Raw genomic sequence first — 13,703 nt, forward strand, 5'->3', positions numbered from 1 at the left:
CCCGACCCCCACCCCAGTCCTGTCCTCTGGCCTTGACCTCACACCCCTCCTCCACAGGTCAGGATACACACACACACAGGCAGAGGGATGGTTCTGTCTCAAGTCGCCTTACGAGGTGGCTTCCACCATCAATCTGAGCACTGAAGGTGGGACATGTTCTTGCTCTAACTCAGTTTACTCCCTGAATGAAGCCACTTCGGGTTTCCAGGGGGTACAGGTTCTTCAGACGTTGGGGTTCAGTTCCCGAGCCCACAGAACAACTTCGATGCATTTGCAGTTCCCAGTGCAGTCCCCATGTCCCCCACCCGGGCACCAGAGCAGGATACACTTGACAGTTTCATGTTTATTTTCAGAAAGTGATGAAGACAAGAGAAATGTATCCAGACATCACTCTCTGTACAATAAATAGCCGCCTTGTTCAAGAAAATAAAAAAGAAAAAAGCGCGAGCCCACACACATAACCAACCCTCCCCAAGTCCTTGTATCTTGAGACGGGCACCCCCCCTCCATTCCCAGTCCCTCCCGCGGGATGGGCTGTCTCTGAGTGGACGGGCCCAGGCCAGCTGCCCCAAATCACCTGAGTCCTCTCCCTGATCCTGGCTGGCTCACTGTTATAAAATCTATGTACCTTTATTTTCAGATCAGGGATTAACACACACAAATAAAAATGCTGAAAGTTCCTCTACAGAGGAAGAGAACTGAGCCTCCACTTCTCCACCTGAACCCCTGACCCACCCCCCAGAAAATAGGATGCTCCTTTGTATCCAAGACCTTCTAGTTCTGTTTTCTCTTCTCCAGCTGGGACCCCACAGCCAGAAGCAGCACCAGGTAAAAGACTGTAGTCAGGGCACAGGAAGGGGAGGGAACACTCCTTTTCGGTTTCACCATGGTCCAAGAAGCAGCCAATGAACCCCAGAATCCTTTTTGACCCCCCCTCTTTCCATACCAACTACAAAAGGTGAAGGATCAGAGGGAGTTGGGGGCCACTCAGTCCTGAGTCTGTTGCCTGTGTTAGTTGGTGTCCTCCAACCTATAACACTCTTTCTGTTCCTTTCACCGAGTCATTTGCTTAATTAGGAAAATAGTTATAAAACTGGCCTTCAGTTTCCTTATCAAAAGGAGAGGGGGCCCCAGCAGGGGAGGAGCTGTCGCCACTGGAAGGATAGGGGGACACACGTCTCTTCTTAGAGTCTCCTTCGCCCAGTCCTGAATCGCCCGACTCTGGCCGGATGGGGGTGATCTCAGTCCACAGCGAGGTGAAGCCCTGGTCCTCTAGCCCTCGCCCCTCTGAAGCACCAGGACCAGGTTCCATGGGCAGAGTCCGCATGGGGCGGAACCAGCTGGCTGGTCCCATCTTGGGAGGGTACTGGGGGGCCACAGGCCAGCCAGCTGCAGGTGCCAGGACCTCCTGGCCTCTGTAGTAGGACATGGTGGGCCCAGGGGCCGAGGGCAAGAATGCAGGCTTCATGCTGACTGCTCGAAATTCGGTCTCGTAGCTGTGGTCCCGGGGGGCCCCCAGCCAGTAAGGCTGGGGAACCACATCCTTGGCCTGGCCAGGAAGGTCGGGGTAGAAACGGCTGGGAACGGGATACTGGTTGGGTAGGAGCGAAGAGTAGTGGTCTCCCCCAAGCAATTGACAGTTGGGTCCAGGCGGGGAGGGGACACTGGTGTCAACAGATGTATACATGCTAAAAAAATAGGAGGCAAGAAGACAGGGGTCAGGAGCGGTGCTGGTCACCTATGAGCCTGCCTGTTCCACATCCCTCCCAGACCCTTCTTCCCTGGCCCACCAGCCCTCCAGCACCCATCCCAGTCTCTTCCATTCTCAGGGGCAGAGGGAAATATGCTGAGTACATGTCTGGGGTCCCAGTCTCAGGAGGGACCAAGAGGAGGCCTCTTCGAAGATGAGGTAAAACCAGTGGCACTTACGACTCAAAGTTCTCCCGGAATCCTTTGGCAAAAGGGTTATTATCAATTTTCAGCTGAGTAATCTAGAGAGAGGGGAAACAGAGTGTCCTGAGTCCTGATCGTGGGGCTAGGAAACTTCCAAAATCTCTCCCAAGGGAGACTGGGGGCCCCACTCTCTCTGTCCTCCCCCTCCCAGGCTCAGGCCCACACTTGGTTGCTGGGGCAGCCCCCACCTCGGCATTCTGGTAGGCGGTGACGGCAATAAACTGGGTTTCTTGGAAAGTGAAGATATGCGTGTTGGAAGCATCACAGGCCGCCTCTGGCTCCCCATCATTCACCTCGACAATGTGCAGCCGGGGCTGGTACTTATGGAGGGACTGGAGCACAATCATCTGAGAGAGAGCAAGAAGGTTGTGGAGGTGGGGAGGAGGGAGTCTGAAAGATTCCCCCCACCCTGAGGTCATCATATCCATTCCCCTGCCCTGACACCATGCAACTTTCCCCAGGCCTTCCAACTCCAGTCCCTTGGAGGCACCAGTTCTACCCTCTTGCCCCATTTCCTATCCCCAGATGTCTACTGTGACCAAGGTATTAGCACAAACAGGGCTTTTCAGAACATCCATTCCCTGGGACCACAGGTACCAACTCTACGCCTAGCATATTACCCAAGCGATGGCAGCCTGGGATTTGGCGGAGAAACCCCCAGACTGGCTTGACCTGTGTCAGCCTGAATGTGACACTGTCTGCCCTGAGATTCAGCTTCTTCCCACCTCATCTTCCCCTCAAGGTGGGTGGAAAAAAACAGAGAGGAAGAAAAATGATTCTTATAAAGCAGTATCAGCTTGCAGGGCACCCCTGTGGGCTCCGGACCGGGGGGCGAGGGGGCTAGCCCCCAGGAAGGGGTCCTACCTGAGTCGCATTGTTGGAGGCCCCTTTGTTGTTCGTGAGCTTTAGTTTCCCAAATGAAACTTCCTGGCGCATCCAGTGGGCTCCAGTGTTGGGGGAATCTGGGTGCACGTACAGGCGGTTTCCTGTGGACAGTTAACGTTTGGCATGCAGCCCCCAGGGCCAGACCCACAGTGAGGGGGCCTTCTTTGCCTGTCCTGAGGGGATATCAGAAAGGATGCAGGGGGAGGAGCACACAAGCAGGGCAAGGGGAGGTGTGGGCAGAGGACAGAGCAGAAGACAGGCCAGAGCAAAGCAGAAAAGTGATGACAGAAAGGAATCGAGAAGTAGGAGGGGTGGGGCATGGTGTGATGGGGAACTAAATCCTAGGTGTCAGGTGCAGGCACTTGGGGGTTCCCCTTGGATCCACAAGGGGGCGCCCAATCTTGGAGAAAAAGCGTGCCCGCTCCTCCCAAGCGGGCGCATACCTGGCATGCTGCCCTCGGCCTTTCCACACTGCACCCACTTGCCGCTCTGGTACCGCCAGTGGTGCTGGTCCACCAAGACCACGTCCACAAACATCCGGTAATGACTGGTGGGCTCCAACCCAGCCACAGTAAATGACAGGAATGGGAACATCCGCCTGGGGAGAACAGAGACCCACCAACACGGATCAGCCCCCAGCCCCTCGGACAGCCACACCTTGTGCAAAGGTCCTCAGTGCTGGGCTCCACTGGCTCCCACCCCTCAGGACAGCCAACTGGACATGTTCAGGGTGTTTGCCATCCATTTGTTCAACAGCCAAATTTAAAAATTGTTATAGCCCTGGCCGGTGTTGCTCAGTGGTTAGAGCGTCGGCCCGTTCACTGAAAGGTCACGGGTTCGATTCCCAGTCAAGGGAATGTACCCGGATTGCAGGTTCAATCCTTTCTTTCTTTCTCTCTCTCTTTCTTTCTTTTCTTTCTTTCTTTCTTTCTTTCTTTCTTTCTTTCTTTCTTTCTTTCTTTCTTTCTTCTTTCTTTCTCTCTCTCTCTCTCTCTCTCTCTCTCTCTCTTTCTTTCTTTCTTTCTTTCCTTTCTCTCTCCCTCTTTCTTCTCCCTCCCTCCCTCTCTCCCTCCCTCCCTCCCTCCCTCCCTCCCTCCCTCCCTCCCTCCCTCCCTCCCTCCCTCCCTTTCTCTCCCTTCCCTCCCTTCCTCCTTCCCTTCTACTCTCTCTAAAAATCAATGGAAAAAATATCCTCTAGTGAGGATTAACAAAAAATAAAAATATAAGTATAAATAAATATTAAGTTGCCCAGCTGGCATAACTCGGTGGTTGAGAATCGACCCATGAACCAGAAGGTAGGATTCAATTCCTGGTCAGAGCACATGCCCAGCTTGCAGGCTTGATCCCCAGTAGGGGGCGTGCAGGAGGTAGCCGATCAATGACTTTCATCATTGATGTTTCTCTCTCTCTCTCCCTCTCTCTGAAATCAATAAAAAATTTTTTTTTTTTTTTTTTTTTAAGCAATGGTCCATTTTCTTTTTTTTTCTTTTTTAAAAAAAAATATATTTTTATTGATTTCAGAGAGAGAACAGGAGAGGGGGAGAGAGAGACAGAAACATCAATGATGAGAGAGTCATTGATTGAGCCCGCAATCCAGGCATGTGCCCTGACCAGGAATTGAACCCCGATCGCCTGGATCCTAGGTCGATGCTCAACCGCTAAGCCACACCCAGTCGGGCAATAAAAAAATTCTTTAAAAAATAAATAAATAAAAAGTAAGTTATATAAATTCACAATGAAACACAGGGTGGGGCAAAAGTAGGTTTACAGTTGTAAGTATGAGAAACAGAGTTTATTCTTGTATTATTGTTTATTAATTATTGTATTATTTTCCATACAAACAACTGTAAACTTACTTTTGAGCTACATTATAAACCAAGGTAATACATATTCAAAAATCATCACTTCCCAAATATTTTACTACATTTTCCTATTATCTCTGCTGCTGAGGTTATTTATGTCTATTGTACCTGTATGTGGAAATCTAGATAATATGCACCACTCCACGACTCTTCCCAACTCCGCATTTAGTAATATCACATGGGTAGCTTGAAATCAACCACCATAAGAGTATTTATATCTTGGAAATCAGCAATCACTATGAATCAGGGCTTCTAAAAATATTTCGCTTTCAGCTCTAGCCAGTTTGGCTCAGTGGTTAAAGCATCGGCCTATGGACTGAAGAGTCCCGGGTTTGATCCTGGACAAGGGCACATATCTTGGTTGTAGGCTCAATCCCAGGCCCTGGTCTGGGTGTGCAGGGGAGGCAACCAATTGATATGTCTCTCTCATATTGATGTTTCTCTCTCTCTCTCTCATCCACTCTCTCTAAAAGCAGTGGGAAAAAATATCCTCAGGTGAGGATTTAAATAAATAAATAAACGTTTTTCTTTCAGAGGGTTAGTTGCTAGACATTAGCTGCACACCACTGTCTGTAACCTTAGTTTGCTTCCTAGGGGACCAAAGCCTCAAGCCAGTCCCCCACAGGCAATTCCTACTAGGTCCTCAAGCCACAGTCCCCCGAGCCCTGGTCTGGCCTCAGTCTGATATCCACCCTCTCCACTGCGGCTCTCACGGTGCTAACACACTCCTAGCCTCATGGCACCCATCCACAGGCTCTCCCTGCCCCATCCTTCTGGGCCTGATGTCTGTGGTATTGCCTGCCGTAGGCCTGGGCCTTCAGAGAAGTAGCTAAAGTCCTAGGTGGAGCTTTCCACCTACCTGAAATAGGGCTCTATCAAACACAGTCCTCATAGTTGAAGTCCTAGTTCCCAGGGAAAGTGGAGGACGTTGGTGTTGGAATTCTGCATTATTGTGCCAGAGTAATAAATTCAGAAAAAGAAGCACTCCCCTACCACCACCATCTCCATCACCTTCACCATCACTATCCCCATCACCACCATCACTACAACTGCACCTCAGCCATTACCACAACCATCAGCTTCTACTATCATCATCACTACGATTACCCCTTCCACCATCACCACCATCAAGACAACCACCACCTTTACCAGCACCAGCCACCATAATTTCCAGTGGCTCACCCTTTCTAACACAGGCTGGAAGAGCAGAGTTTTCAGGATGTCAGAGTTACCCTCATCAAAATTATTTTTCATTCCCACACACTTTTTCCCTCCTCTTAAGAGAAGTTCCATAAGAGGGGAAGAAAGGCACTAGTCCGCGAGTCAGGAAACCTGGGGGAAAGAGAGTTCCAGGGCCCTAGGAACACCATGGGGTAGATCCTAGTGCCAGAGGGTCCCAGCAAAACGCCCTTAGTAATCTTGGGGAGGTCTCACCGGAGGGCATTACCACATTCCTGCCTTCCTCAGACTCTCCTGCGCTGAGATCAAGAGACTTACCGGCCCTATGACCTTGGATAAGTTAATTGTCAAACCAAATCTGTTTCTTCACCCGTAAATGGAGATAATAACTCCCGTCCATCTTTTCTCTGACAGCTGTTAAGAAGTTCAAAAGATGTGAAACTCAGCTCACCTTCTCTCCCATCCCACCCCCATCCCACTTTCTTCCAGGCCCAGAGCTGTCAAAGCCCTCTGGCCAGGCCGAAGGACCCTGAGCAAGAGTCCAAAGTTCCAGTTTCAGGCCCTGGGTCCCAGGGGCTCAGCAGGCCAGTCAATCTGAGAAATCAAAGGTTAGGAAGAGGCCTTGAGCAATCGAGGGTGGGAGAATATTTTCAACCCAGTCTTACCACCAACTCATTCTACGACAGTGGTCAGGCCACTCACACGTTTCCTATATGGTCACTGGTTCCTATCCAAACTTGTAGGAATTAAGGGAGAGAAGGGAACATATTCATTGAGCCTCTACTTATGCAGCAGCCAGTTCATTGAACCAGCCCTTTGAGACATAAAATGTTATTTTCAATTTTATACCTTTTTTTTTTTAACATATCTTTATTGATTTCAGAGAGAGGAAAGGAGAGGGAGAGAGAGAGAAACATCAATGATGAGAGGGTCCTTGATCGGCTGTCTAGCCCACAACCTGGGCATGTGCCCTGACGGGGAATGGAACCCCGATCTCCTGGATCCTAGGTTGATGCTCAACCGCTGAGCCACACTCGGCCGGGCTCAATTTTATACTTGAAGAAAAGGAGCCTGAGGAGGTTTGGTGATGGCTCCTTGGTGGGAGAGCAGAGCCGGAGTCTCCTGACTGCAGAGCACAGACTGTGGTCTCTGTCCCTCCATCTCGCTTAGCGCTGGTAGAGGGAAATGGAAGGCACACAGGAAGAGATGGGCAAAGGGGAGAGGGGAAGGGAGGTCTCAATTTCACCCTAAAAGTCTAGAATCATCACCAGCTGGAATCCTAAAATAGCCCCTGATTTACATGACACTTTTCTGGGAAGTAACAGGGAGTAACAATGGGTCTGGTGCCAAACTGAGGCCCCCCAAAAGTCCACTGACCATTCTGCTCTCGGGGGACAAGTTTCAAGATCTCAAATTCCTCTACTGCCCCTAAAGACCATCCTGCCTTGAGATATCTGCAGCAACATCGTATCCCTCCCCAATCCCGAACACCTCTGACACGCTCCAGTTCACCACCATTAAGTACAAATTAAAAGGAGACAGTTTTTGTCAGTCATGTTGGCAAAATGTTTCAAAACTGGTAATATCTATATAATGCTGATGGGCCTGTGAGAAAATGGGTCTTCTCACACACTATAGATGGGGATGTAAACTGGTACCACCTTTTAGGAGGGTTCTCGGGCCATGCCTCTTACCTATCAAAATGCAAAATGCACTCCCCACCGAGGGGTCTCCTCCTCCCGCCAGCCTCAGGCCTACTTAATAAAAACCAAATGGCCATAAGCAAACGACCAAACAGAAAGCAAAGCTGTTTTCACCTGCCCTACGAGAAATAAAGCCAGTCAGTCGAAATTAAAGCAACCTTAAAGCTGAAAATATTTTTGAACAATTTGTCAAATTCTTGGAATTGGGAATGTAGAGAAGGGGAAACCTCAATGGCTGTGAGGCCAGCGACGGACGGAGGATTGTGTGGGACAGAGATTGTTTCATCAGCCCGTAACTTCACACAAACACACACAATGCAAGCTGAGCTACTTAACAACAGACCTACCCAAAGTTATTTTAATTATAATAATCAGCTAATCACACCCAGGAAAGTGGGGATTGCCGGCAATAAATGTACACCCACACACCCAGACACCAGCCTCTCTCTTCCTCTACTGAGAATGTCTACCGTCAACTATTACAGGCTCACCAGCACATCCATAGCACAAATACAGTGCAGCACAGAAACGTAGCACAGGCCTGGGGTGGGCGCCATCAGGCACCCCAAGTCTCTACAAACACACAGACTTGAACACCAAGCCTCCAGTTAGCCAGTCCCTCCGTTTGTCCTCAGCTTCCCCGTCCCAGCTCCACCTGAGCTGCCTGGATCAGCCTCTGGACCTGGAATCACCCACTGCCTGCCCCCACCCCGCTCCCACCCGTCGAGGAGAGCATGACTGTGCGGCTGGTCCAGCCCGAGGGGTGGGACTGAGGTGGGAGGGAGAGGAAGGATCTGGGAGCAAGTGAGTCAGCTCAACGCAAAAGGCTGCAGGGCTGTGGGTGGGCCCGGGCTGGAAGGATTTTTCAAAAAGGAAGAAGGCTGTGGGTGATGTGGTGGTGACTGGCAGGTCACTGGAACCCACGGAGGGACAAGCCTGACTGCCAAGGCAGAGGACAGAAAGGGAGCTGTCCTTTGAGCCCAACTCTTGCTTTTCAGAAGCAGATAGCAGAAGAAAATGGCTGCCAACTTCCCAGGTCACTGGAGCCCAAGCTCAGATATGGGGTGATTCAGGGCTGGTCGGACTGAATTGGGGTGACGTGTCCTCTGTCCCTTTCGCCCCACCATGGGGCCCCTGAGGCCTGATCCAAGGAGAGGAGTCAAAAGATATGGGGAGCAGCCACCGCTCGCTTCCAAAAGGGAGCCCACCGTGTCTGAAGCAGTCACTTAGGGCGGGTCGAGAGCGAGAGATGATTGTAAAACACACACACGCACACACGCACACGCACACGCACACCCCACGCTTGTGAAACAGTCTGGGAGATTTGACGATATTTAGGCATTTCTTTTCAGGTTTGCTAATGGTATTGTGTTTATTTTTTTAAAGTTATTTTTAGAGATACATAAAGGAATACTTAAGGATGAAATAACATTGTGTCTAGGATTTACTAATTCTTTACACTTTCACTGATACAGCTGCAGCCCAGAGGGTGGAAGCGAAGTGAGCGGGGGGAAGGAGGGCGACCGGGCCAGCGCTGCCCGCTGCAGCTGGAATGGGTAGGTGGGCGTCCGCTACAGTTTCCTCTCCACTTTTGTATATACAGCTGACCCGGGAGCCACACGGGGGCAGGGGTGCCAACCCCCATGCAGTCGAAAATTCACTTAACGACTTTTGACTCGACCAAAACTTAACTGCTAATAGCCTACTGTTGACCAGTAATCGAAGCTTAACAGATAACATAAACAGTCAAGTAACACATATTTTATATGTTATAAGTATATACCGTATCCTTATAATAAAGTAAGCTAGAGAAAAGAAAATGTAACTAAGAAAATCATAAGGCCCGGCCAGGCGTGGCTCAGCGGTTGAGCATCGACCTAGGATCCAGGAGATTGAGGTTCGATTCCCAGTCAGGGCACATGCCCTGGTTGCGGGCTCGATCCCCAGTCCGGGGCGTGTAAGAGGCAGTCGATCAATGACTTTCTCTCACCATTGATGTTTCTCTCTCTCTCCCTCTCCCTTCCTCTCTCTGAAATCAATAAAGGTATATTTAAAAAAAAGAAGAAAATCATAAGGATGAATAAATGCACTTACGGTATTTATTGAAAAAAATAGGCGTGTAAGTTAAGATGCTCAGTTCAAATGCATATTGTTTGAGGGTCAACTATACTGGAATTTTGTTGTTGTTAATCCCCACACTAGGATATTTTTTCCATTGATTTTTAGAGAGTGGAAGAGAGGGAGGGACGGGGAGAGAGAAACATCAATGTGAGAGAGACACACCGATCGGATGCCTCCGCCACACATGCCCCAACTAGGGCCAGGGATTGAAACTGCAACCCAGGTACATGCCCTTGACTGGGAATCGAACCAAGACCCTTCAGTGTGTGGGCCGACGCTCTAACCACTGAGCCGTATGGGCCAGAGCTACTAGAATTTTTCATAATTCACAAAAGTAAGTGTATGGATCTAGAAAGGAGACAACAAAACTTGTCAAGAGAGAATTATTCGGCAGGAACCTAAGGACAGAAGGAGACTGGAGGGGCAGAGATGGGGACCCACATTCAGAGATGCATCCCCTGAGATACCTCCCTAAACAGCCTGTGGGCAAACCACAACTGGCCCAGTACCCGTCAGGTCCCTGAAGTTCCGGCTGACGCTCCATCCACCTCACCTCTCAAACTGGAGGGGCCAGGGCCTGACAGCAGGCTGTGGGGAGACCCAGATCCCAGGGTGGGAAGGCTTCCTGACCACACCACAGGGTGGAGGCCCAAGTTCAGGCCTCTGTGTGACTGAATGTAAGCCACTTACTATCCCTGCGCCTCAGTGCCCCCAGCTATGTAATGGGAAGACTGCTTGACCTACCTAGCACACAGAGAAATAATGGAAGTGAAAGCACTCTGAATGCATCAAGGCCCACGGAGAGTGTAGGGGCTGTTTTTACTCCTGGCCATGGGAGAAACCCAGGCAGTTCTGCCAGTGAAGGGTGTGCTGTGTAACCTCAGAAGAGTCTCTTACTGTCTCTGGGCCCATTTCCTTATCTGTGCAGGGAGGGAGGGGACTGGAAAAAATCTTCTGGGTCCCCTCCAATTCAGACACAATGGGACTACAAGCTTGGGCTGTGCCTGGGTGGACCCAGAAGGGCTAGGGTTCCAGGGAGCAGAGAGGAATGATCAGAAGGTTCAGGAGATGAAGGTCATGCTGTTGAAGAAAATGCCAACTTTCCTGAGCCCATCCCAGGGAAAGAGGAACAGCTCAGCAACTTGAGCCGATTGTGGTTGGTGTACAGGTCCCTCAATCCCAGGTGACTCCACAGAAATCATCAGGAGGGGAGAATGTTCCAGCAATACCCAGACTAAATGTCAACCCCCAGGCCCAGTATGGCCTCTGCTGTCTTTCTCTCCAAGCTCCATACTTGGTATACACTCTTTAACACTCCCTAAGTCCACTGATGAGAGCCCCTCCACAGACAGGTCTCAACCACATGGCCCCTCCTGGGAAAGGTGGGTGCACACTCTCCCATGACAAACACCGGCAGGGCCTGCTCAGAGTCTTACTTACTAAACAAATACCACACAACTTGCGAGTTTCTCTTTCTTTCCCCACGCAGGAGGCTCTCTCCGGAAGCAAACCCTACCAGCCCCAAACCCTAACCCACATGAGCTGAGCCCCGAGGGTCCTAAGCCATGGGTTCCGCAGGCTGGACCAGTGAATGTGTAGCATAGGCTTTCAGGGGACAGACCTCAAAGGGTACAGAATATGGGGCTGGCTGCCAGCTGGGACCCATGGGTTGGCTTCGCCTCGCCTGCTTGGGCCCATGGGCATTTGGGCCCTCCGGCAAGAGCCTGTTTTTGGAAGAGATCTGTGCCCCACACACACTTTACCAACCCCCCAACACACACACACACACACACACACACACACACACACGACATGAACTCAAAGAACTACCGGAAAGGAAACTTGACCACTGTGTCTCTGTGTCACTAAATCCTAGTCTTACCTCCCTTCCCAAAGCTGACCTGTGAACAACAGCAGCAAAGGGGCTGGGTGAGGTGGGCACCAGGGGCCTGGGAAGATGAGGGGCTGGGTGAAGTGGGCACCAGGGGCCTGGGAAGATGAGGACTGCGTTAGTGCTGGTTACATTGCAAGACTCTGCCCTTCCCCTCCATTTCCCCAAACACAGGGGCTAAGAGGTGTCCTGCCCTGTCAAACCCACAACACTGCACCCCCTCTGCCTGCTGCGCCCGAGATTCAGGCAAAGAGCAGGGCACACACCAGTTCTGGGTGAACCCCTAAGCCAAGGTAACTCTCATTGCACCCACTCTCATCCATCCCTCTTCTGGGTTCTGCCTGTTAGTGTAATCTCCCGGGATAAACAAGGCCCACAACTTCCCTACCAGCCCCTCTCCCTCCCCCAAAGGCTAAACCCAAACAGTGAGGGACACGGAGACACGAGCCACGTCTAGACAGAAAAACAGAGAGAGAGACAGGCGTCCGAGTTCCGGGCTGCGGCGCGCGCCTCACTCACCGTCCCTGCTTGGTGATGATCATCTCCGTCTGGTGCTGGTTGAACTTGGACCACAACAGGTGGTTGTTGAGCGCGACTCTCAGCTTCCCCGACACCTCCAGCCCGGCGGGCAGCGCATAGTCCTCGCGCGGCCCCGGGTAGAGTCCTGCGCGCGGGTCTGGGACCGCGTAGCCGTCCGCGGGCGGATAGCCCTCGGCGCCCGGCGTCGGCGGGAAGGGCTCGCCGGGCCCGGGGAAGCCGGGGGCCTGGGGCCGGGGTGGGTAGGCATAGGCTCCGAGGAAGCGGCCGGGCGGGGCGGACACCAGGGCGCCCCCGGCGTAGGGCGCCCCCAGGCTGGAGCCCCCGCGGCGCTCAGCTGCGTCCTGCGCGACCGGCTCCGGGTAGAAGTAGCGGTTCTGCGGGTCGGGGCCGGGCGCCCGGCCCTCATCGCTCGCTGGCATCGGCTCGGTGCCCGTCAGCATGTCTCTGCAGCTTGGCTCCACGATGCCCATACGGGGCGGGCGGGCACCTTCCAGCGGCCGTCGGGGGCCGACCCCCTCCTCGCGGGGGTGGCCCAGAGGATCAGGGACTGGAGGGCGGGGCGGGGCGGGGGCCCCGGGGGCGGGGGCCCCACCGGAATCTGGACTCGGACGCCTGGGTCCTGCGCCTGCGTTTGGCGGGCGCGCGGCAGCTCCCGGGCTCCCTCTCCAGCGGGCCGCTGTCACTAGTGTCGCGGCGCCTTTGCTGTGGCTTTATGAAGCTCTCTGGATCCCCCACACACCCGCCACCTCAGCCCCGCCCCGCCTCACCCCGCCCCCTCGTGGCTAATGCTTCACAAATTCTACGAGGGGCGGCTGGGACTAGAAGGCCCCCACTGTGCAGACCAGCGAGTCCCTGCTGCTTCAGGAGTTTGCCTTCTGGGAGAGTCAGCCCCTCTACCTGAAGCACCAGCCTGTTTCTCTTCTCTGGACCCTCGTGGAAATTCCACCCACTTTTGAAAGCTCAGCTGCAAGGCCCTCTCCTACGGGGAGCCTTCCGTGATGGCTCAGATGGGATGCAATGGGCCTTCTCGCAGCACTGGCAGGTTCAGTGCCATGAATGTTCAACAGATATTCATGGATGGCCACCGTGTGTCCACGCTCTGTGCTAAGTGGCTTTGCATGAAGCGTTTGTGCTCTTACTCCCTGCCAGAGGCCCAGGGCAGACCTGGAACCTGGTTCCTTGGCGAATACATCTGACAACAGCCTGGGCTCTGCAGGGCCTTGAGCCAGGCTGGGCCTACAAAAGCTCTCACCTGGGCATGGCACCAGGGGCACTAGAAAGGCACCAAGTAGCACTGGGCTGCCAGTGCTCAGTCTCAGGACTGGCTCTGCCCTCACTCAGGTGTGTGTGACCTGAGCAAATCACGTCCCTTGCCTGAATGTCAGCCTCCAGTGCTTCAGTAGACTGGGGGAAACTGATCTTTTCAGAGGAGCCCTGAGCCTTACATGAGATGGGGTGCCTGCGCGGCACCTTCCAATCTGCTATTATACCGAGATGGAAAAGCTACTTTGAACAGATTCAGAAGCCGGCTGACAGGAAGGAAACCCTCCACATGTTCTGAAGGGCTGC

The 13,703-nt window shown here is 52.5% G+C and overlaps 1 protein-coding gene across 1 annotated transcript; it reads right to left on the minus strand.

The window, feature by feature from the left end:
* Positions 1 to 324: 324 nt before the first annotated feature.
* TBX21 (T-box transcription factor 21) lies at positions 325 to 12,607 on the minus strand. The gene is made up of 6 exons (XM_081162358.1): positions 12,114 to 12,607; positions 3,282 to 3,436; positions 2,818 to 2,939; positions 2,142 to 2,300; positions 1,930 to 1,991; positions 325 to 1,688 (listed from the first exon to the last, which is right to left on the minus strand). The coding sequence occupies exons 1-6, from the start codon at positions 12,602 to 12,604 to the stop codon at positions 1,070 to 1,072; spliced, it is 1,608 nt and encodes a 535-aa protein (XP_081018484.1). The 5' UTR covers positions 12,605 to 12,607; the 3' UTR covers positions 325 to 1,069.
* Between the last annotated feature and the right edge of the window lie 1,096 nt (positions 12,608 to 13,703).

Source organism: Miniopterus schreibersii (assembly GCF_964146895.1).
Source record: "Miniopterus schreibersii genome assembly, chromosome: 16".
Classification (NCBI taxonomy): domain Eukaryota; kingdom Metazoa; phylum Chordata; class Mammalia; order Chiroptera; family Miniopteridae; genus Miniopterus; species Miniopterus schreibersii.

Bases quoted from the DNA above. Each gene is read 5' to 3' on its own strand.
- TBX21 (XM_081162358.1), bottom strand. From the start codon at position 12,604: ATGGGCATCGTGGAGCCAAGCTGCAGAGACATGCTGACGGGCACCGAG. The intron at 2,940-3,281 runs GTATGCGCCCGC...AACTGTCCACAG, and splicing joins GGCCGAGGGCAGCATGCCAG to GAAACCGCCTGTACGTGCAC. The intron at 1,689-1,929 runs GTAAGTGCCACT...CTATTTTTTTAG, and splicing joins TTCCGGGAGAACTTTGAGTC to CATGTATACATCTGTTGACA.